Below are 26,192 nucleotides of genomic sequence, written 5' to 3'. Positions count from 1 at the left end.
TACAACACTGTGAACTACTTTGCCAATTATAGTAGATGTGAGGTCTATCGCGCTGGACTTACTATTCCTCAATGCACGTCACTGGAAACACTAGATAGAGGAATGGTTACGATGGTGGAAATAAAACGAACCTCTAGGAACGCTAGTTTGTAGCACCTCTCAAGAACTTTACGTATAAAATATACCTTATTGTTAAACTCTACCCCGGGATCTGTGGACTAGTGACGCACATAGCGGCAGACAGGGGAAAGGGGGGCGATCGAGTGGGCAGCAGGAAGCAGTAAAAGCTGCTGAGAAGGCTAGTAACTGCAGTCGCTTTTCCCCTTCACGCAATCCCATTCCCTCTCACGTGTTCATTGGTGGAGCCGTCTCGCGTCACTACTTGCGCAGAGACTCGTTTTCCTTCGCTTATACTGGGACAGAGTATAGAAGACATAACAGAATCGCCTAAGAAGGAACCTTCAGTTGCACCTGTATTCGCCAAAAAGAAAAAGAAAAATTATCTTATCTTCTTATTTCGAAGTTCAATTACAAAATTTTCCCAAACATATTGATAAAGTAAAAAAAAGTAAAGTGCACCACGCTATGAAGGCGTATAGGGTATGTGAAGTTAGGGCCCCACACTTTCTTGATCACGACCGAAGGTGGGGATGATGTGATCAGCACCACGCCCCTGGCCGCCTTTGCCTCCCAGAGTTTCCTCTAGGTACCCACGACGCTGGGAGGGCACCGAAGCCGCTTGAACAGGTGGAATAATGTGCTTTAAATATTGATAGTAAAATTATTTTATTTCTGAGCGGGTGTCCTGGCAACACCTTTAAGATTTTCCTATTAAATTGGACAGCACCTGATTCCCTCGGTTTTTGCTATTACCAGACTGAAAACGGATATCTGTGTCTCGGGCGATCATAGCACAAGTTTTGTTGTAAATCCAAATGGACCAAAGACGAAAGAAGCCACCGAAAGCTACTCGAGTGTTATTGTAGAAATAGCAATTTGTTTCTTGTGACACGGGAACAGGTGGTGATGTCATAGCCATGATGCAAAAGGAAGTCTATTGGAGATGTGATTTTTAATGACCTTGGTTTGGAAGGGGGATCTGGCGTCGAGCCAATGATTTCGTGCGATCACTTTGACTTTCTTGGTGCGACTTCCTTGCTTAGGATTTGAAGCAATTTAACTAGCACTGGAATTCGGCATTTCATTTTGAACACCATGCGACTCCCAAATAGCCTTTATGAGAGATTAACAGGACAAGAATCGCACACACACAGCAAGAGCATAGATGGTGCCGGACGGGACGAAGTCCGCACCTCCTCCCATCTCATTAGTGATAATAATCTGTGGCATTCCCCCCACCGCATTATGGTAAACCTTATGTACGAAGGGAAAGTAAGCTGCCCTTGCTCCAACCCCCAGTTTTAGAACCCAATCGCCGCCACTGATAAAATAATAATAAAGGCCGAGTCTGCTGCCACGCACGTGTCAGCAGTAAGATTAAGCGTCAAATTTGCTGCTGCCACGTAATTTGTCTGCTAAGAGTATGTTATAAATCTTAAGAACTGATTAAGACGAGAGAAATGCAAATTTATGATTAGTGGGAATGAATGTACAGGCAATTTAGAATATTTTTCTTTAGAAAGCATTTAGCGATATTATTTTAATGCTAAAGCCTGAATCACACGGAACTGGATATCCAGTAGGAATGCTCTAGTTGACGCTGGACTGGCTACCCATTTGCTAGTTTTCGCCTCACACGGTACTTGTTACACCGTACTTGTCGATAGTCTTTCGTTCCCATAATGGCGGCCGCGCTAGATGTAAATAACTTATCACTTCACACTTTTCAAATACGATAACTATTCAACCGAGAGGCATATCGCTTCATATTAAATGGTTTTAGGCAGAGAAAAACTGCGCTGATAAAATACATACTGTACAACATTTACTATACACGTATGGAAGAATATTTTAGCTTTTTCAATTGTAAACATTCCTTTCGTGCTGTATGCACTCGGAAACCACAGACAAAAAACGCTGCTTTGCGAACTCACAGATTATCTTTCACATGGCCAAACTTTGTTCTGATTGGCTGTTCCACAGAATCTGGTCTAGAAAGTTAGTAGCAATTAGAACATGTCCTATTCCTCAAAACCAGTCAAGCAGTCAGCCAGGCGGCCATGATTTCTACGTAGAAAGTCAGTTCATCGCCAACTAGGGCTTTCCGACTAGATATCCAGTTCCGTGTGATAGGGGCTTAACAGAACCTAACCTAACTACGAGAGCATTTAGGTTTATTATTATAAGAATGCTGAGGGACCTAATCTTAAAACATTTTTGTGGAAGTAATCGCTACAACTTCACAGTATGTGTTACAGACGTAATTGCATACATAACATGATGAAATCACGATAAAACATAGACCGAGTCTATTGCCACGCGCATCTTTTTTGAGATTCCAGCAGAAAAAGAACGTGGCAGCAGACACTGCCAATAATAAAATAAGGTAGAGTCTGCTGCCACGCACGTGTCAGCAGTAAGAATAAGCTTCAAATTTGCTCCTGCCACGTAATTCGTCTGCTAAGAGGATGTTAAAAATCTTAAGAACAGATGAAGACGAGAGAAATGCAAGTTTATGATTAGTAGGAATGAACGTACAGGTAATTTAGAACCTTTTTCTTTAGAAAGCATTTTGCGATATTATTGTAATGCAAACAGAACCTAACCTAACTACGCGAGCATTTAGGTTTATTATTAAAAGAATGCTGAGGGACCTAATCTTAAAACATTTTTGTGAAAGTAATCGCTACAACTTCACAGTATGAGTTACAGACGTAATTGCATACATAGCATGATGAAATCACGATAAAACAAAGACTGAGTCTACTGCAACGCGCATCTTTTTTGAGGTTCGAGCAGAAAAAGAACGTGGCAGCAGACACTACCATAAAATAAACATATTAATCCATCGTTCTTTGTCTTGGTAGTATTTTCACTGCAACCAGCCTACCCCCGTCGCGGAGTGGTTAGCACATCGGCATCGCGCTACGACACCAGGAGTCCCGGGTTCGAATACCGACCTGGGCATGGGTGTTTGTGAGTGTCCATTCATCATTCATCCCCGTCTTCACAATTAGCCAAAAGTGGCAGAAAAGCGAAGTAAAATAAATATATAAATCAATTTCACTGGAGCCTACAGTATTTCCGATGTTACGTCTTTCGCTTCATGTTAGCATGGGATCAACATCATCCACCATCTGATATATTTCCCCCCAGTGTCTTAAACAGTCTTAGCCAGGGCCGTATTAAGGTGGATGCTATTGATGCTGCAGCATTAGGCCCATTCCTGAAATAGGCCCAGATGAAAACAGGCGAGAATTTTCCGAAAGCTGAACAGTTTTCTTTTGCTATATTAACCTGAAAATAAATGTTAGAATGCAATTTGGATACCCAATGTCGGACGCCTAGACACAGCGTTACTTATTATACAGTTACTATTATTCTTTGCGCTGTGACGTAATTATAACGTCGTTGTGTTTATTGTTCACCGAAGATTTCAAGCATCAGGCCCAATTTCGTCTTAATCCGGCCCTGGTCTTAGCCAATGACCCACCATTTTTTCCTTTCCTAATCACTTCCGGCATTGCTCTTATTTCACCAACTTTTTCGAAGACAGATTTATTTCGTACTTTGTCCATTTCTTCGCCATAGCCACATTTCCAATCACTTTTCCTCACTTCGTAACGTCCAGGTTTCTGCGCCACACAACGCTACATTTTGGACACATGTTAATACATAATTTCATTAAAGTACATGTTGCAATAATCCTGGGTTCGATTGTTCCTCAAGAGCACTTGCAGGTTTTTTCTCATTGGACTCAAAGTAGAGGGGGCGTGGTGGATGCTATCCCTCCAGTTAAGAAAATTCTCATAAAGCGTCTGCCACCCACTGCATTTTCTCCATATCGATCCATACAATCATCCTCCCCCCTGTCCGCAAACTGGCCAAAGTATCCTTATTATTACACATGCACAGGGTGGAGCAAAAAAATGTTATAGTCGAATTACTTTCGGAACATCTCCAGCGGACTACGTGAGTCTGTCTAGCGAGCCTAGTGGGCGTGTAGAGCGTGAGCAGGGACCTTAGCGATAGGTTCTGTGTTGAGATGACGTCAGCGGCTCGCTTTGTTGATTGGCTGCTTCGAGAGTTATGACTCGTTCCGAAGCTTCAAATGCATAACAGCCAAAGATGTTACGGAAATGATATCCCTCTACCACCGAAAGGGAAACATACATATTTCAACCAGTGAACCAGAAATGTGAACACATTTGAGCATTCTGTCAACCATTGAGTCCATGACCCTTGAACACACGTCTTGGGGTATAGAGCGTATCACTGTAGAAATTCTTTGTTTAAGGTCTTGTATGTCCCGCGGTTTTGTTGCGTAAACACGTTCCTTTACCATCCCCCATAACCAGAAATCGCACGGGCTGAGGTCTGGTGATCTTGCCGCCCATGGTAGTGGACCACGCCGATCAATCCATCGTTGCCCCACCGAAACACCATATAAGTGGTAACATTATTTTGCCCCACCCTGTATATTACAAATTATAAAATTCTAACTGAATTGAAAATAGGCATTGTTGTCAAGTTCAGACTTGAGTCAACTATTGAAATTCAAACTGGATTCACCTTGCTTCATTTTTCATAAACATCTATGTATTTTTCACGACTTACAGATATAAAACAGCTATCTTTCATGCCACTCCTCATCCATGTTTTCCACACTACAATTACATGAAGTTTTCCCAGATATCTCAGGGGGAGGGGGCACTCCCTCTGCAGGCGCCCTTGTTCCTTGATTGATTTGCTTTATTTAACTTGACTTTTTCTGCCACTTTTGTCTAATCGATTTGGTGGAGTCCATATTTTTCATCAAAAGAATCATACCGCTGGCAGATGTAATTATCAGAATGATGTCATCGTCGTGTGCAATCATAGAAGTTTCTCGGCCGCTGTTATGTAATAATATGGTCTTTGAGAACAGCGATATGAAGCGTCTAATAGTGCTCTGCTCCGTTGCTTGATGATAAGAAAACTTGTGTATGGATATCATTGACCCAATAGACAGACGCTCTCTCAATATACAAGGTGTCCCATAAGTCTGGAACCATAGTAGAAGAACAAAAGTTAATGTTATACAGCACAGTTAAAGAATGTGTTCAAAGTCCCCACCAACAAAATAACTTGGATTCTCTCCTCTTTAGTCAGTGCCATGGTTTACCTGTAACAGAAAAAAAGGGTAATATGAAAAATACCTATGGTTCAAGACTTATGGGACACCCTGTACACTAACACATTGTAGTACGATCGTTAATAAACTGAAGAAATGATAATAGCGTACGAGTATCTACGGTTTAACAGAGGCATCATCGAATCGTGGGCTATCATCTTAAAACAGGCCCACCTAAAATAGATAAAAATAATAAACCTAATATACCTTTAAATCTACCTCAACCTCATACATCTGAATGGACTGAAGTCGAAATGTTACACCACTATAAAATTTGCCAACTAAATAATAATTTAACCAAAAACTATATGATATGGTTATGCCAGCAGAAATCCACAATGAAATAAATATACTATCAAATTCAAAAAAGATATATTCAATACTTCGAATAAAATCCAGCTAAAAATGTTATTTCACATAAGGCAAGACTAGAAATACTTATACAAGAAATAGTTATAGGTATTTTATCAATTAATCCACTTATGCAACGAATATCTTGAACATCTACAACATGAATCACTGCCCCTGCACATAAAAATAGCATGTGTTAATAAATGAAAAATGCCAACCACAGGTGCCAACTCCTTAAGTCCTATGGATAATGTCAATATTATTAATCCAAGCTGTCTTAATGTAGATAGTGCAATAATTTTCTTCAAATCATATTCAAAATTAGCTCCAACTCCAGCCATAAACATCGTCAACCCAGATAATCCCTACGCAAGACATATTTAGAGTGGAGTAAGTGCCTTTTGGGGACTTCCACCAGGCAAACCATGCTGTCCAGTTGTTTCTGTTCTGCTATATCATATTTTTCTATCTACTCTGGATCTCCATCCAAAGGCGCCCACGAGGGGAGCACTTGCCCCACTGAGATATCTGGCAAAGTTCATGTAATTCGAATAGTGAAGTTGTAGCAATATTGAATTATAATTAATAATAAAATAATCATAACAATAATAATGATAATAAAACTCTATACTGAAGGGCAAGATAAGAAATCTTACTCTGCCCCCCATGAGAAAAATCCTGCGCCCTTGTCTCCATCATGTGCATCGGGGGGGATTTAAACATGTCCGTCGACACCCTCTTCCCCTCTCCCCTCTGCAAATTGGCATCGTTCATTTCAAGTTACAAAAAGCAGAACGGTTCTTACTTGTATAGTTAATAACAGAAATATAGTTCAGTGGAAGATTCAGGCTGCTTTAATGCTTTAATGCTGCTTCACCAAATGCTAAGAATTAATGGCTCCACAGTTTTCAAAAATCCAAAAAAATAGAGTTTTATGTCCATTTCGAACATCGAAAGGTTCCAATTAATTAGAATATTTCTACTTCAATATATCTGTTCATGAAAATTGCTGTTCGGGGCTGCAAGTCGCTTCACCTTTTGCGGCTTTAACTCAAGAAAAGCCCAACCGTTAAAGTTTTGATTTTGGGGGCTGTGCTCGTGAAAGACCCCTCCCAGCGGCTTTGATTTCTCACCCGGAGAAACACTGGTACATTTTTTAATTTTTTTTTCTTTGCGAGAGCCAGTGCAGTGCAACACTGACACATTTTAAATCCCTATTGCACGGCCTCCAGTAATCAGCGTTTCTAACTACTTAAGTTAGAACCAAATTTCGAAAACTGGTTTGTATGAGTAATTTATTGTTAAATATAATTTCAGATGATATTTTCGAGCTGAATATGGGTTTATACTACTTACCTGCACTAAATGAAGAAATTTATAGGATAATGGAAGAAATAGTACAATGCAAATCAAGTGTCTAAATTGTACGATTTATTTATAGTGATGTTGTCAACACTGCATTGTAAGCTTGTTGCAGGGCCTCTGAAAAACATGGTTGTGAATCAGAAAATTAGTAGTCACGATGATGGTTCTTCATTCGTTTTAAGTTTTCCTGCGGCAAATTTTTAGCATTTAATTATACTTTTCCCAGATTTCGAGACAGTGCTCATATTTGTCGCGAATTGTGTGTTACCTCTTGCGTATTGTGTACTGGTGTTAAATATTTTTTTCTAAAACAGCTGGCTATGAACCAGGGTGAAGGCCACAGCTGACACAGTAAAATTTTTAAATAGAATTTGGAATTGATATAAGGATATCGTTCAAGGAAATGCGTGCATCTATGAAGATGGTATTGTGTAAAAGTTCAGTAAGCGTGGGCTGAGGTTGCCATATATACAAAGTTGATTACAAGAGATGGAATGGTTATAAGTATAGTTTATAATTGAATATAGTGCAACATGAGGAACTAGTTTGTTTCACATTTTTTCAGATGCCACTGAACTTCTTATATAAACTGTGGTGTGTATATGTACTATCTTCTTAACTGTATATATACCTAAAAGTACAAGGAAGGTGTAAGATGGAGATACTACTAGCAGCGTTTTCCATTATATCTTCCTTTATCCTAGTGCTAATTCTAGTTGGTTTTGGTAAGTATCAAAATAGCGTTTAGAGTATTTACTGTAAACGTATATTATTGTGTTTGTGTTTTCACGTTGTTCAGTATCATTCATATGAAGGAGTAATTTTCAGATTTTCAATCAATATCCACTCTGTTGAATCTCTACCATAATCATACACTGAATTGCAATTGGTCGATTCGCAAAAAAAGATCTGGAAGGTAGTATTTTATGTTTGTAATAATCTAAAAGTTGGTGAAAGGTTATGTTAAGGAAGGTAATTTCAATAGTTTAATTGACTGATTTTATTATTAGTAACATGATGACGTTTTACATTTTGTAAGCACACTAATTTTACTAAATACCAGAGACTAAAATAATATTGGTATTGCGTATTTTGTGATGGGCAAATTACATTCGCCAGGTGGTGAGTACAGTAGAGTGCTAATTTTACTGCAAAAATCTACTACTACTACTTATATACTAACTACTTAGCATATTCAGAAGGTTAATTGGTCATTAATGTGGAATATATGTTCTCATATTTTCAAGGAATATGATAAATTGCAACTGCAAATTTTGGTACCAGTTCCCTATATCGGAAAATCGGATATTTTGTGTTTCGCATGGTTTGTACTTACCAATTGTGCATTGCGGAACATAGTTCAAGGTGCCATTATGCTTTTTACGTGAAAACAAACACAATATTTCACATAAAGAGTAATTTTTCTTATTCCTTCTTTCGCTTCCTTAACACACAATATGGCGGACACATCTTGACTACTGTAGTGGGTATGCAGTGTTTCCAACATTCTTCATTGAAAATACCTACTATTGTGTTCGTCACGTGTGCAAATTGTACATTATGCACGGGTAGCTGATGGATAGCTCCACGAACCATTTCCGATAAGGTTAGGTTTGGTTAGTTTAGGCAAGCATAGTTAAAGAAAAGGGGGGGGGGGGTTGGAAACACCGACAGGGTGTTGCATCATCAAACGTATGTAGCATCCGGTTCACGTACCGAAAGCAATTTCACTTGTGCGTTGGTGAGATATTTCTCTTGAAAAATTACACGATTTCTTGGTCAAATAGATTCCATGATGAAAGAAACCTTTGGAAACCTTAGATAAACTCATTACCGTAAGTAGTTTCTTCTGTAGAAATGAAGAAACTACTTAAATGAGTTTATCTAAGGTTTATAACGTTCGTCGAGGTATTTTATTTCATCGTGGAATCTATTTGACCGGGAAATCATGTATTTTGCAACAGATGTATCTCACCGATGCACATTTGATATTGCTTTCCTACATGAACTGGAAGCTCCATACGTTTGATGACGTAACCCTCTGTCAGTGTTTCCAACCCCCCTTTTTTTAACTATGCTTGCCTAACCTAACCTTATCGGAAATGGTTCATGGGGCTATCTGTCAGCTACCTGTGCATAATGTAAAATTTTTAGACGTGACAAAAACAATAGTAGATAGTTTTCGGTGAAGAAGGTTGGAAACACTGCATACCCACAACATGAGTCAAAATGTGCCCGCCATAACGTGTGTTATGGAAGCGAAGAAAGGAATCAAAAGAATCACTCTGTATGTGAAAAATTGTGTTTGTTTTCGTGTAAAAAGCATAATGGCACCTTGAACTATGTTCCGCAATACACAATTGGTAAGTACGAACCTTGCGAAACACAAAATATCCGATTTAAATGTGTCTCCAATATACCGAACTTTTACCAAAGATTTTTACATGCTAAATCAACTTAACTTTATATATTTAAAAACCATATCATTTTTATATTTACAAAAGCATTCAAATGTTTTAAACTGGTTTGAATGACACATTTTGCAAACTTTTTTAAACTTTTTTTTTTTTGTTTGTTTGTTAATGCTATGATGTTCATTCAAATATGGTGCTACATGCATCATTTTAGATCAAGGGGTGAGATTATCTTTTTGAGAGTTTGAATAAACTTTATGCTCAAGTAAGCTAATTGGGACATCAACTACAGTTTAATGCAGGGTGCAAACCACTGCAATGTTCCTCTAGCAGGTATTAACCCCCAGAACCTCTAGCTTATACCCGTCTAGTTCGCTGCACTTTTTAACACTCTGTGCAGTACAGGTGTATCCAGTGTAAGGGTGGTGCAAGAAAATGATGTTCGAGCAGCTAGATGGAAAGTGGTGTTCAAGTTCAGAAGATTCAACAAATGCCTGTCAGCTGCTTTAAACACTCATTTGATTAGTTAGTACTCACCATGTGACCATACACCACACATACACTGGTCTGGAAGGTAGTGCAAATGGTGCAGACACCAAATATATTACTTGACTCCAACGAACTAGATGACTCTGTGTTGCACCGTGTAACCAACTAGACGCTTCGGTGCAAAGAGAGGCAGAAAGTGCAGAGAACAAGACCTCAGAATTACCACTTCACCACCAGGAAGACCTTATTGTCATTACATTTGATTGTTTCTTTTGCAAAAAATATATATATACACATAATTTCCATGTTTTTCGTTTTATGGCATGCACATATGATATACCATATACCATACATCATATCTGCAATATCAGCCCAACTCATGTCCTGGACATGCACAGTTTAAAACACTGTTTTCTTATTTTTAATATCTAATTTAAAAGTAAAATTTATTTATTTAACCTAAAGGGGAGGATCTAATTGTCAAAACTGAAAACTTATTTGCCTAATCAATACCAAATAACGGGGTGTAAGGGGTGACCTTCCACGTAGGCGCCCAAAAGTCAACCTCACTTCCACGTTAGTGGACCCTGGACTGAAGACTAACGAGGCTCTGGCGACTGGCCACATGGCCAGTATAATTTTGTTTCTATTGTCCTGTTCTTTTGTCCTTATGTGTGCTGAGACCCCTTTACAGCCTCAGCTTTTAACAGAAGTCAGAACATTTTAATTTTTTTGTTATGCAACGTTAGAGTTGTTCTTTGTAAAGATCAGGGGCTGGACCCCGTATCATGTGACGGGTGCAAAATAGCCTAAGTGCTGACGCTCCCAAAATTTTAATTTCAACTGAACTCAATACCAAATAACATTTAGGAAACACATGGAGCCTATGCATATACAGGGTGACTGGTAATTAGATGTATTCCCTGAAAGGGGTTAAAGTAGAGACAATTTGCAATAAATTTGACCATATGATACCCCGTCTGAAAATTAGTAGTTGTCGAGATAATCGAATTTCTATTGTTTTTTTTAAAAATGACTATTTTCCACATAAAAAGATGAATTGAGAAAAGAAACTGCTCATTGTATGGAACTTATTTCAGCGTTTTCTGATAGCTAACAAATAAGTGGTTCGTTAAAAAGTTTTTCCCAAATAACAATCACATGTAAGTAACGGGTGGGTCTAAACTTACAAGTGATGATAAAAAATGCACTCTTAGTTTACTTGGCAACGTATTAATAACAAAAATGGTATGACACGAAGCGTACAAATTACTTAAATTACTTCCTTGTGTCATCTGCTATCCAACAAGGTACAAATGTTGCTAACATTCACATTTGTGTGCAAGAAATAATACTTCATTCATCTTCACGTGAATGGAATCAATGAACAATACAATTAAAGAACATTACACGTCTTGCTCAAAGTGGGCACCTCCGTTACGAATGCAGGCACATAATTTTTTACAGACATTTGGTCTCTTAACTCGTGATGTGATGGTGTCCTTGAAATGTTGACCAACCGTTAAGATCGTTTCCCTGAGCTCTTCTTGCAAGTTTACTGGTGTCTTGTCATGTGGCTCCAAATGTAAAAGTCTCAAGGCGTCAAATCGATTGGGGGATCGAGCTGGGCAGTCATCATGCTGATAAATCATGTCACGTCTTGTAGCTAGAGGCACATCCTCCAACATTGCCATCCCGTTTCTCAAAAAATGTTCATAAGTGATGCCATTTAAGATTTGGGGCAGGAAAAATGGCTTGATCAAATCATTGTTGATGATGCCCATCCATACTTCTACCTGGACATGCGACAGTGGCTGGATGAAAATTACCCAAAGAAATGGATTGGCCGAGGCGACCAGATTCCCTGGCTGGCTTGATCCCCCGATTTGACACCTTGCGACTTCTACATTCGGAGCCACATGACAAGACACCAGTAAACTCACAAGAAGAGCTCAGGGAGAGGATCTTAACATCTGGTCAACACATCAAGGACACCATCACATCACGAGTTAAGAGACCAAATGTCCGTAAAAAACTGCGTGCCTGCATTCGTAAGGGAGGTGCCCACTTTGAGCAAGACGTGTAATGTTCTTTAATTGTATTGTTCATTGATTCCATTCACGTGAAGATGAATGAAGTATTATTTCTTGCACACAAATGTGAATGTTAGCAACATTTGTACCTTGTTGGATAGCAGATGACACAAGGAAGTAATTTAAGTAATTTGTACGCTTCGTGTCATACAATTTTTGTTATTAATACGTTGCCAAGTAAACTAAGTGTGCATTTTTTATCATCACTTGTAAATTTAGACCCACCCGTTACTTACATGTGATTGTTATTTGGGAAAAACTTTTTAACGAACCACTTATTTGTTAGCTATCAGAAAACGCTGAAATAAGTTCCATACAATGAGCAGTTTCTTTTCTCAATTCATCTTTTTATGTGGAAAATTGTCATTTTTTTAAAAAAAACAATAGAAATTTGATTATCTCGAAAACTACTAATTTTCGGACTGGGTATCATGGTCAAATTTATTGCAAATTGTCTCTACTTTAACCCCTTTCAGGGAATACACAGTGTCGTGCACTGAGGAGTAGCTAGTCTAGCAGAGATAGATTAATCAATCTCACACACTAATTATTTTAAAATCACAATATGTATTGTCTTGTTAAAGCCACAGTTCATATGCAACACTTTCTTTTTCACGCGCTTCTCGTCCCTCGGTGTGATCCACGGTCAAAACTGGCCTAGCTCCCTCTTCTTCCGCCATACCAGTTCCATTTAGAAACGGTTGCCCGAAGGAAAAGGGAAGATTACTGCCTCTACCTCCCTTGTCCCCTCGCCTCTGCTGAAATGGTTGCAAGCCCGTGCTTTCAGGTCACCCAGTCTGTCTCCTATAGGACAGATAGGGGATTGGTTTCCCTTGATCCTTTGTAAATCCTCTAAAGAACTCAAGGGAAAATTTTCTGCAGTGCCTACGTATGTTCTCTGTATTTACAGAACCTTATGGGATGTAGTTTTATTATTTATGAAATGGGAACGTGTTATGTGCAGACAATAATATTATGCTTTATTTTTTTTCAAATATGGAATATATAATGATTAAATTGCAAATATTTGTTCAAGCTCTCTCTCATTTTAGTAGTGTTTTATTTAAATATACTAATCTTTTGCCCTCCAATGGATGTATCGTATTTGGGCAAGAGAACGCACGTTCATACTGTTGTTGGTTTGGTTTATTTTACTTTGCTTTTCTGCCACATTTGGTTATCGCGAAAATGAGGATGAGTGATGATATGATGAAATTGATGAAGGGACCTCATATGAACAATCCAGGCTGGGATTCGAACCTGTGATGAGCATGCATTCTTGTCCTATGTGTTGCAGTGAATAATGAAATAATTTGAAATGAAAAATGTATCTCAGAACTCAAGAAGCCAAATGAATATTATTGAAGAAAGTACAAAAAAGTGTGTTTTGTTTCTGTGCATAAAGTGGACTTAAAACACCAAATCAACCAACCGTGGGGGGAGTGGTTATCACAACACGCTACGACACCAGGAGTTTCGGGTTCGAATCCTGACCTGGGCATGGGTGGTATTTGTGTTTGTCCCTTCATTAATTTATCGTATCATCTTCGCAATTAACCAAATATGAGACAAAAGTGGCGCTAAGTAACAAATATCAAGTCAAATCATTGATTAATTGTTTGATTTGGTTTATTTTACTTCACTTCTCCGCCACTTTTGGCTAATCGTGAGGATGTTACAATATAATTGATGAAGGAACATACTCAAAGAATATCCATGGTCAAGCCGAGATTCGAACCCAGGATCTTTGGCTTAGTAGTCAAATCAAATCTTTTTATTTTCGAATGGTGGTGGAGGTTACGTGTACTTTTTTTTAGTACTCATTCATCATTTTGCAATGTTTTCCTGTTATTGACGTTCTATTTTTAGGAACACTGTGTCCTAAAGGGGGAAGGGGTATGACCCACCCCAACCCCTTGAGCACGCCACTTATTGCTACCCCAAGTGTCGACGTCACCGCACGTCACTGGGAATACATCAGTTTTCGTTCTTATGATTCTCAGTCTTGTGCAAACTTATGGTTCCTTCGAATTTCTCTAATAAATTTTCACTTTTATAATACTAGATATTAGAAGGAATATCAAAGTAAAACTTGCAGTCCAGATGTCTGATTGATAACTAAAGTACTTTGCAATATGATCCTAATTATCGGAAAGTAGGGTGACCAGACATACTCTTTTTAAGAGTATTATACTCTTTTAGAGGTTCATATACTCTATACTCTTTTCAATTTGCAAAAATCCCCAAATATACTCTTTTCCTTGCTATTTAATTTCATTCATTATTTTACGCGTAAAAATGCCTAAAAATCCACAGAACGGAAAAAGTCAAGATGTCAACAAACTGAAATATTTACTCCTTGACTCAAGAATTTCCTATGAACAATTTCAAGAGTCATTTTCATATTCCATCAACAAGCAAAACATATTTCAAATTCATTGGAATTTAATGATAATGATTAGGGTTGAACCGAATACCGATGCCGATACTCTTACTGATTCCCACCGATACAGATACCGATACTTGAAAATTGCAATAATTAAAATTTGTTCAAAATATTGATCAATATTGGTGTGTAAATATTCTCCTCCAATTATATGCATCAACATACCAAGAAATTTGTTTTAGAATATTCAAGAATTGCATCAGAATATTAAAATAGATATTACGTAGTCACAAAATATAGTTTTTCGTGCAAAATTAGTGTAAAATAAAAAGCAAGTTTTAATTTTGCATAATTTCCAGGATAATTAGACTGTCAAGAAGTCGTGCGGGATTTTTGCGGACCCCGTGAAAGATCAAAATGCCGGAAAGTATTGGCTGGTACCGGTAGCTGAATTCCAACAGATACTCTCCGATACCGATACCACGGTATCGGCTCAGCCCTATTAATGATATTTTTTAAACTTACTGTGCATTTTCAAAAGCCGTTGAAAAACATCTTGTAGATTGGGGGGAAAGAAAAGAATCAATGATGGGTAAGTGAAGGTCAGTGTGCAAAGATTTAGTACAGGCTGGGTCAAATTTAAAAGTGATTGTGCCTCTTATAAAATTCTTGTTTACTCTGCCTGGTACAAATGTTGGTTGTGAAAGACTCTTCAGTGTTATTAAAACTTATTGGCGAGAGGAAAAAAGTACACTCCTGGTGTCAACACTCGAACAAGTAATGAAAGTGAAATTCAATGTGGGCATGACCTGTGAAGAGTTTGGACTGGCAATAAAATACGATTTAAACATACTCAAGAAAGCAAAATCATCCCAGAAGTATGAACGATGGTGCCATTGGTGAGTAAGTATTTGTAATTAGCTAATTACATTAGACCCACTATTTTGTAGGGGCTATAATAGAAGCAATAACAAATCGCCACCTTTATTTTCGTTTTCTTTTCAAGTTTTGTGAATGCACACCTTGAACCTATAGACTATACTCTTTTTGGTCAACAAATATCTGGTCACCCTATCGGAAAGGTTGGTGAAGATGAGGTTATTGTCTATTATTTTATAGATCTTACTCTTGTTGGCATTTCCTATAGAATTCCTATATGCAACAAAAATTTCTCTAGCTGTGTACTTATAAGCAGGGCATGAAATTTCAAGTTTGAAGTCAGTCGCCGGAATAAAATCTTTGGTCGCCACTATTTTATATTGATAAATAATAAAAATATGAGCAATTATTAAAAAGTTAGGAATTAATGTTTGTGTATTGCTGTCGTTCTGCACTGAAGTACCACTTATCAATCGCAGCTGCTGGGTCAAACTCTGACAGAGAGGATGGGGTCAGCCACAACTGAAATACAGTGTTCAATTCTTATTTTCAGAGATGAAATCAAAAGATTCTTATATTGTAGTGCCACGCTTAAAGGGTTCAATTGCCCGTAGAAATCCAAAAGGAAGTACAGAAGCTTAACAAATTTAAATTGCTTCAAACTTTTCAGCAAATCCTTAGCCTTAGCGCCATCATTGTCTCTTCTATGGGCCAACTGTTCAAGATGGGACATAACAGCTTTCCATGCTTGCAAGAGAGCTCTTATTGCACGTTCTTTGCTGGCTAACCACCTAATAGTGTGGATATCACTCAGTTTTAGAATTTCTTCTATAACTTCTGCCGTTTCTCTCAAGAGGTGAAGTCTTGAAGCATGTTTGACACACATTTGAAACAACGAAATTTTAGTCGCCAGCCCAAAACGTTTGGTCGCCAATGGCGACCTGAAATTTCGCGCCCTGCTTATAAGTGTAAGCAAAAAAGCATCATTTTCTACGACACTATAAATCCTCCACAAAATGGCAAATTGTGTATGATTGGTAAACTTTTTCTGTTGTTCTTATGTTCTGGAGATCTGTTATGGAGAAATAATGTACCGGAACGACTTAAGATGACTGGACCCCGCTCAGATTTTCTTCATATTTGGCATACTCAGTAATTGAGGCCTCTTAATCACGAATCTGAAGTTAAAAGTTGCTGGAAACGTCTAGAAATTGGAAAATAAGGCGTTAGTTTTCTGATTGAAAACAGTCTATTTTTGCGAAATTTTTTGTTTCACAGGCAAATATATATATATATTCCTGGTACTACCATGACAGCAAATTTTAACTATGTTTGCCTAACCTAACCGAAACTAATCTAACCACACGTCAATGGTTCGTGGGGCTAGGGCAAATGGTTCGCAATTATTTTGCAGTTTCTAGATCCTGATACTACCACGACACGAAATTTTAACTATGTTTCCTAACCTAACCACATGTCAATGGTTCACAATTATTTTGCATTTCTACATGTTTCCAACAAATTTTAACTTCAGATTCGTCATTAGCAGGCCTCAATTAGTAAGTATGCCAAATATGAAGAAAATCGGAGAGGGGTCCGGTCATCGTAACTCATACCAATGTACCTCTGTTACCTTAGCCTTCAGGCTAGATGCACGTGATTGTAGCACCCAATACATTTCATGCCGATGGTAATTTTACTCTTCGAATTTTCACGTGTTCGTGTGTGTGTAGAATGAATTTTGCTAGAAAAAAAAGTTGGGAAAGTGAATATTCATAATAATTAACAGATTATATATTCAATTGAAAAACACAAGGTTCAAAAGCAAAAATCATGATGATAAACATGTCTGGAGAAATTAAATTTTTGGACTGGAAAACCTCGAAATGTCAGGGAATTTCATAATAAAGTTGTAGCAACCCTGAGATGTTTGAAACAATTAAATACAAGCAGAATGAAACCATTCATGAGTGAAATTGTCAACTTTCAATCGAGGTGTGTTGAGAAATGAGCATTTAACTGCATGGTCATATTTCCAATTCAGATTTTAAGGATAGTGATTTAGTTTTTTAAATGTCACTGATCTATGTTTTCCATTTTTTGTGCAAACTGCGTTTCTGTTTTTCTGTCTCATGGACATTGATGATTTTTTAGTGAAATTAATCCCTTGCTTTTCAGAACCATCATAACACACACTTCACAAGATAAAGACAATGTGCACTTGTAAAACAATGAGTTGCAACACTTTGGTATAAGTGGTACATGAGAAGTACATAAATATGTCAAACTACCATGAAATTATTGCAACTGCTAATGAACATTACATTTTGCCTATTAATGCAACACTGTTACCTACAGATTCCAGGATTTTTTTTCCATCACACCTGGCTGTTATTCATAGCAGCATAACTTCGAGCCTAACTTTGGGAGCAAAGTTCCCCTAACTTGTAAATTTTAAAATTATACATATGGTTATTCATAATGGATAGTGGAGTATAAATTTCAGTGTCCACATGTGTTGTTGATAAGTTTCTTGTATACATACTCCATGTGTTTCTGCTGGAGAATTTAAAATATCTGTTATTTAGACTTATAACCGTGCACTTTACACCAAAATTGAAGTCATTCTAGTATAATTTACGGTAAAACTTCGATAGCGTCCCAACGGATTTCTTCATTTTTACACAAGAAACTACTTACTGAAATGAGTTTCTGTAGCATTTAGAAGTTCTTGTTGGTATTTTCTTTGATCGAGAAAAACCGTTGTCCATATATGCTAAATTGAACGAAATGAGTGCTAATGGAACCTAACCTAACAGGCCTAACCTAACCTCGTAGGCATACCTCGTCCCCGTGATGGTTCGTGGGGCTAACGTCAATGGTTTAATAATTACTCTTTGTCAAAAATTGAACTCTTTTTTGTGTAAAAACCAAAATAGCACCTTGAAGAATCTTTCGCAATGCAGAATAGGTAAGTATGAATGTTTAAAATGACGAAATAACTGAGTGAGAGGTGTTGGGACGCTATCGAAGTTTTACCTAATTTACTTGCTCATATCTCTCTGATTTCAGCTGGCCTGGTGGTCAGGTATATTAAGGGGTTGACTTTCGATCTCAACTACAAAATTCATGGGTTTGAACCCCAGCATGGGTAGGGGTGTTCTTTGTGAGTGTTCCTTGATCAGTTGCATCTAATCGTCACTCATTGTCGCAATTAAAGAAAAAATAAGTAACAAAAATACAAATTCTTCCTTGGGGTTGAATGTCATTTTTCACTTTCAGGTTGGTACTTGGTATGGAAGTTCTTCCTGTCGAGGTTTCGCTTTGTGCGAGAGCTGCTTGGAGGTATGTCCGAGTCCCCGTCCGTGCACGATTTGAAGAGTGCGAGGGCACGTAGTAAGCGGGCAAGGCTGGACTAGGATGGTCAAAATCTGGTTGAGAGGAGTAGGCCATGCCACCCGGCATAAGCTAGAGTTTACGTGGATAAGATTGCGGAATGCAAGTGAAGGGGTGGTTATGCTCTAGTTGGTAGCTGTGGATTGTGTCGTTCCTATTCTGAGGGTGTTTGCATTAATCAGAATGGAGGCAGGGCGTATCTTTTTTGGAGATACGATGCATTTTCAGACCATCTTGCACAGGTATAGAGTGGAATACTTTTGAGTTGGTGCATTTCATGCCCACTTGCACGGTAACACCCTGTGTACTAATTGTTAAAAAAGATACTAAGAACTTTTGGGTTGTGGTGATGCTGCTTCATTATTGTCCCTTTACCTATAAATCAAGTATTTTTACTTGTTTATACTTCATTTTCCTAGGCTAATAGTCTGATACAATTTTGTGACACTCACACTCACATGCAGAACCATTGCTCATTTAATTTTACGAAACTTCGTGCACTTCACAAAGTGCCGAAAGCAGCTTTTTGTTGCCTCTACAAATGTTCACGAAAGAAAATGGACACTTCGAGTACAATACTGATTTTCAAGGGGGGGAAAACATGATCAAGTATGTTTGTAAACAGTTTTTCGTCACCCATTATGGATATGTTTGTTGTTTTGTGTTGTACCAAGTAGTACCTGGTGTACTGAGGGAACATTTTGTTCACGCACTGCTCAAGTTCTGTGATCACTTGTGTTCAACTCTGCATATTGATTGCATGACACTTGCTGTGTCGTGGCACTATTGAAAGCCTATTTTGTATTTCCTATTTGTGAAATTTCTATTTTTTACTCGCTGGTAGAGAGAAATAACTTTTTCAATCAAGAATTGTATCTGAGAGTTTGGAGGGGAATAAGCAATGCACACGTCACATGCAGCTATATACTGTGGCACTTTAATCGTCATTTTGAATGTTTCCTTTGGTTTTTCTCAGCATACTGTATTTGTTACTGTTTTTGAAATGGTGATGTGATTATTGTTATTCCCTTTGTACACTGTTAGTATTGTTGTGTGATTGTTGGTGATTTTTTAAGGCTCTTTTGGTGACTGGAAAATATTTTACTTTATTTGGATAAAACATTCTTGATTTTGTGGAAGAAGTTGTCATTTTTGTGTATTGGCAACATTTTTTTTCATATTACTGACTGATGTATGTATATATTTTTGTGTATGTAATTATGAAAGTTTATGTATGAGCCAACTACACATGTAGGCATACTTCTCATATAATAGAGAGGCTTAAGCACGATGTATAAGCACTTAATACAAGTGTGCTGTGGATAACCACACACACATATATATTTTTTAAACCAATATCAACTCCTTTTGCCCTGCAACATCAAATAACAGCTATGTAGGGTGTATCTTAATAAAGTAAACAACTTGCAGAATTTGACTAAACTATGTATCCATCAGTAAGACTTCAAGTTTCCATGAATGGCTACAAATGTTCAATGTGGTTTCCACCCATTATGCAACACATATCTCATCAAAATTCGAGTTTTTGCCACACTTTTCTCCAAGAACTCCTCGTCCATCAAAGCAAGGGCGTTTCTTATTCTCTCGTTTTGCTGTTGGACATTCTCCGACATAGGCGGCACATAGACTTTGTCTTTCGCAAAGTCCAAAATGCAGAAAGAAGTCTGGGGACCTGTGAAAGTCACCATTTTCTTCAGTGCCACACTGACAGTGTTTACAAAAGCCTTGGGCATGAAAAGAAAACTTGAAGATTTTCTCATTGCTGTTTCAGATACTTTTTTAGCAATAAATGTGATAAGTTGTATACTCTATTATGATACACGCTGTATTTATTTCCTAGTAATCAGAGTCACCTTGTAATCAATGGGTCCCGGGTTCGATACCCGGTGGAGGCTCATAGTGGTTCAGATCCCACTTTAAACTGTAGGTCCAGTCCCGTTTAGCCTTACTGTGTATAAAGTGGACTTAAAACACCATAATCAAACCTAGTAATTAGAGTTTTGTGCGTTCAGTTCCACTGGAATGTAACTTCAGATCGTATTCTAGTCCTGATTAGGCCCTGAACAAGGGAACTTGAAGTAATTGGAAAGTAATAAACTTGCACATGTGAAAATGAGAGTTCTGTCTTTTGTTTCATGTAAATAGTGTGCCGTCAAAATAGACATTTCTGCAGCTCAATGCAGAACTTTTGTTTTTCGTGTGTGTTATTGGTAATCATGATTATATATGTATATCCGTAGGCATAAGATATAAACTCTTATCAAATACTTAACTGTCAAACCCCTGTAAGACTTCGGCATTTCGATCTGCTTTGACAAATCTTCTGGATGTTTGAAGTAGATACGATAAATATTCCATGATTCACCTTTCACTATATCTAAAGCTTACTGTCTTGTTATTCCAGTGTAAATCTATTTTCAGAACTCAGTTTGCTCTTATAATATTTATACTAAAAGAAATGACATATTTGTTTTTATATAAAATACATCTCAAACATGTCATTGAATAATATGTATATTCAGTCATTTTGGGTAAGAAAATGTGTGAGTGTTGTGGTAAAAAGTATAATTATTTTTCATAATCATGGTATCTGACAAGAAAATTTAAAGTACCTGACATTGTCCACAGTTGATTTGTTCAAATTGAAACATCTACTAGTAATTACAGTGAAGATTGAAGTTTCAAATATTGCTAAATTTATCATCACTACAGTGTAAGTGTGTTTCAAGATACGTTATGTATGAAATGGACTTCTAGGGTGTATGTTTAAGATTGTAAAAGCTAATGCATAGTTTATTTAAACCACAGTAGTGCAAAATTGCAGGAAGTCTCCTTGTGCAATAATAACTCTACATATGCATGCTAATTCCTTTGATTTGCTTTCTTCATTAATATTATTATTGTTTTATTATTATTATTAGTGTGAACACTGTAGAGCATTGGCCTGATACGTTTTGCTTCAAATCACTGTAGTTTGCTTCTCTTCTTTTCGCCTATTACTCACAAAAAAATATATAGTGTGTTAGTAAAAGGTGGAGACAGATTTAAGCTGTATGAAGGTTCTGTGTTTCTACTTGGGAAGTTAATTGTGTTGAGATGTTAACTAGTGGAAATATAGAATTAGCTATTTTTGTATTCTGTACTTAGGATATGTCAAGTGCACCAACTTTTTGGAATCATAATTCTTGTTTTTGCTTAATTTATGTTTTCTTTATTTTGCTTGAAAGAACACACTTTTGTCTTCTTCATCTTGCTGAAGGAATTTCTCTTGGTGTTTGTTGTCAACTTTTAGTATCATCCTGTATATGTCAGAAGTGTAATATTGATTTTGGCAAGTTCTTCAACAATCCTGAATGAAATTTGTGCACATGTAGAGCAAGAAAACATGCTTGAAAGTATGAATGGGGCAGTAATGGATCATGGAGGAATTGATAATTACAAAAATTGAAAGAATCAACACTTATTGTTTACGAGAAATTTTGTGTTTCCGCATTGCTAATTTGATACTTTTATTTTAAAATTAATTTCGAAGTCTCACTTTGAGGGTATGGCTTCTTGGAAACAAAATTTCTCGTACACAATAGTAAAACTTGTTTACCGCATCCACCATGATCAACACTTACTCTGGACCCAAGTTAGAAATCAGAAATTATTTTTACGAGAAGCAAGTGGCAAGTTGTCCAGTGTAATGATAACTTTGGTGTCACTAAACAGTCACAAATACGCAGGTAATATGACTGTATGTTCTAGGCAAATGTGTCTAACACATTGTCCAAGGTCCAAGCTGAGCCTTAACAATGCATGTTGTCTTCCAGCTTGTGGGTCATGGATCAAATTGTGGGACCAGCTTTGGATGCAGCAGCTCGTAACTTTAGCGTTTTGACTATGTAACTTCTAGGCAGTGATTGTTCTTTGGTAGGGCCCTTTATGTACTTGCTAGAAGCGTGAATGAGCGAGTTCAAAGAATAGCCATATCATGAAGCACCGTTTAATCCCATGCAGTAATGAGACATGTTGTGAGTACTCAGTATGCTTGAGTAGTTTTATGGGAAACCGGAAATAAGATACAGTACTCTTTGGTAACACTATAGTATAGGGGTGACGGATTTCTTCGAATTTACGGGAGAAAGTTCTTACGGAAATCATTTTCTGTAGCGCTGTGGAAGTTCGTGAATGTAGTTTTGATCCTTTTTAATGTGAATACATGTTGTTTTCTCTGAAAATCTCTGTCCATTTCTCTCTCTAGACATGCTGTTTCTGCTGCCGCCATTTGCTTTCTGCACGAGAGCACAAGGTTCCGTGTGTTAGATGATGTAAACCCCATAGTGAGTGTTTCAAACTCGCCGTGTTTTCACTAGAACATGAAATGAAGTGTCGAGTATTTTTAATTTTTTTTAACTATGCTTGCCTAACCTAACTTTAAAATTGTTTTTGGGGCTAACGTCAATGGTTTGTGAGGCTAACGTCAATGGTTTGCGAGGTATTAGCATAATTTCAAATCCGGGCACGAAAGTAGGTATTTTCCGGTGAACGAGGTTGCAACACTGCATAAATCGACAAAACACTTGCACAACGCGCGATGAAACAAACCAGTACACTGTCGCCATAATGTGTGTTACAGAATCGAAATAACAAGTAACAGTAACTACTCGTAAATGTAAGAAATAGACATTATCATAGTTAGAAATGCATTATTTCACCTTAGGAAATGTTCCGCATTCCAAATGTAAAAAAGTGTGAAATATATGATTTATAGGTGTCACCCCCATACTATAGTAATACGTACTCTTCCTACAGTGTTGATCCAGCAACATGAGGACATTTGGTGGCTACGAGAAGCAGAAGTAGCTGACTCTGATAGCTGAGGGCACAGAGTTTACTTTGCCGTAGACTCTTCCAAATCTGACCATTCATCGTACTGTTGTCAGATTATAAACGACTTTAGTATTTGAGAAAAGTTTGAGTTTTAAAGTCCAATTTGTGCACAGACAGGCTAATTGGAACGGAGCCTACAGTTTAAAGTAGGATGCGAACCACTATGTGCTTCCACTGGGTACCGAACATGGGACTCCTCGGTTACAAGGCAAAAACATTACCAACTTGCCATCGGGAAGACTATTCAATAAAAGTAGACAGGCAAATTGTAATGGTGAAACACATGATCAGTACATTCTGTCTCATTTACTTATCTCATGGTGGTCGCTTTGTAAACTATGAGACCATCACAGTGCCAACTGGTCTAAAACTAAGGTTCCTCCGGTATAGGTGTAGTATAACAATATAAATTACAATTTTACTTACGTTTTGTGCCAGTATAATACATTTTCTTCAATTACGATGTTTCGAGAGATAACTTCTCTCTTCTTCAGGTTTCAGTGTTTTATAAGCAATTCATAAAGTCATAGCTTCGTCAAAATATTTCTTTCATAGTCATCAGGATTAAGGGTTAGGTGAAGATGGATGGATGACTATGGAAGAAATATTTTGACGAAGCTATGACTTTATGAATTGCTTATAAAACACCGAAAACTGAAGAAGAGAGAAGTTATCTCTCGAAACGTCGTAATTGAAGAAAACGTATTATACTTGCAAAAAACGTAAGTAAAATTGTAATTTATATTGTTAATCTTGTGAGTAATTCACACATAGTAAATATGAACATTGGTGTAGTATGTCTCCACATTTAGTCACGGCAGTATGTATCCACATTCTTGATGTTAGGTTAGGAGTGTTCACTTATGATAACTTTTCTAAGTCATGTTTCCTCTTAGTCATGTTCTTTGCAAACATTTTCATCATTTTTCTAAAAGTCCTGATTGAGTCAGTTTTCTGATTTGCAGTGTTCACTGAACACCCCTACCCTAACCTACGTGAAACTAATGTAAAGAAAACATACAAAAATGAAGAACTTCCTACCTAGTCAAATGTGAAGACATACTACACTTATTGTCTTTCTTCTTCTCCTCCATCAATCACTTTTTCCCCACCACTCACTCCGGAGAAGGATCAGACGTTCCAAAGGAATGTAGCAAGGGTTTTAATGTATTTAAAATTAGTACAGCAAAATAAAAGCTGATTTAGCGTTCTGACCAAACTCTTTCTATTTTCTCTTAGCATAATTTTAGCACTTGTTAAGGTGTTTTCGTCAGGTGAATGATTAATGATCGATTTAGAAAGAAATAGTGTTCCAATATGAAATGTAGGCTTTTGAATATTTGGTATCAGTTCGTTATACCGGTGACACTTTAAAATCTGATATTTTGTGTTTCGTATGGTTCGTACTTACCAATTGTGTATTGCGGAACATATTTGAAGGTGCCATTAAGGTTTTCACACGATTAGAAAAATTTTTTACACTGAAATAAGCCATTTCTCGAAGTCTTACAGAACGCACGTCATGGTGCAAGCCCCACAAACCATTCACGGACAGGCCCATGAACCATTCACAGAAGGTTAAGTTAGGTTAGGCAAACATAGTTAATAAACGGTATGGTTACGTTTTCGGTTAAATTGAAGCAACGGGAATTGATTTCCGGCTGAAATAGATTGAAAGATGAAAGAAAATACCTCGAAGAACTTTGGCAATGCTACAGAAACTTATTTCCGTAAGTAGTTTCTCATGTAAATTTGAAGAAAAGTGTCCCTGATATAACGAACTGTTACCAAATATTTTTCTTCATGGCTGAAACTTCACAAGGCTACTTCTTTAGTTCCGTTTGTGCATTGTTTCTGTGGTATTTGTGTAGCACCATCAATCATATATATATATATATATATATATATATATATATATATATATAATATGAGCTATTTTGATTTGCTTTGTTAGCTTAGTGTTTGCAAGGAATGTTTACATGATTGTGGGTACTTATATTGTAAATATTTTCTTGTTCAAAGAATTTGATTGACTGCAATATGTGAAAGAATGTGTTGGTTCCTCTAAAAAGACATCTGCCAGGCCTTGGCTTTTCATCGTCATTGAAGCAGCCTCTCTGGTAGACAGAGGGTGAATGAGGAAATTATGCGTGGGATAATTCCAAGAAGTGTACAGTAAGTAGTTATTAATTTAGTGTCTGTTGCATGTGGTAATGCTTGAGTGGGTGAGTCTGTGTGTGTGCGTGTATGTATATATGTACATAACATATATTTTCTAGATGAAATTTGCTATATAAGGGTTGATCAGAATTTGTTCAGACTTTGCACAGTGATCATTTGTTTTTATAGTAATTGATGTCACAAGTGAATAATTTTGTTAATAAATATTTATGTAAAATAAAACAGTTGGGTACTTGTAGTTATTGGAAGATTAGAAGCCTTTCATGCCTGCTCCTTGTCTTATAATATTAGACATCCAGATTTCCATTGACTTTTTTTTTTTTTTTTCAAATACTAGTTTCTGAGTAAGAGTATGCATCAGGCAACATGGATGTCTGCAGAAATTTTGTCCAATTTTTTAAAGAAGAAAAAGCAAAATTTCAAATTTTAGAATTTTTTCTCCTTTCCTT

General features: G+C 37.2%; 1 protein-coding gene across 1 annotated transcript; it reads left to right on the top strand.

The window, feature by feature from the left end:
- Positions 1 to 7,132: 7,132 nt before the first annotated feature.
- On the top strand, positions 7,133 to 19,353 carry LOC146004986 (small integral membrane protein 13). Its single transcript, XM_083144078.1, has 2 exons — positions 7,133 to 7,734; positions 18,553 to 19,353. The coding sequence occupies exons 1-2, from the start codon at positions 7,665 to 7,667 to the stop codon at positions 18,687 to 18,689; spliced, it is 207 nt and encodes a 68-aa protein (XP_083000204.1). The 5' UTR covers positions 7,133 to 7,664; the 3' UTR covers positions 18,690 to 19,353.
- Positions 19,354 to 26,192: the final 6,839 nt, after the last annotated feature.

Source organism: Lepisma saccharinum, chromosome 22, assembly GCF_977018435.1.
Source record: "Lepisma saccharinum chromosome 22, izLepSacc3.1, whole genome shotgun sequence".
In the NCBI taxonomy this organism is placed as follows: Eukaryota; Metazoa; Arthropoda; class Insecta; order Zygentoma; family Lepismatidae; genus Lepisma; species Lepisma saccharinum.
The sequence above is the reverse complement of the archived record's forward strand: the minus strand, read 5'-3'. Positions and strand labels throughout refer to the sequence as shown.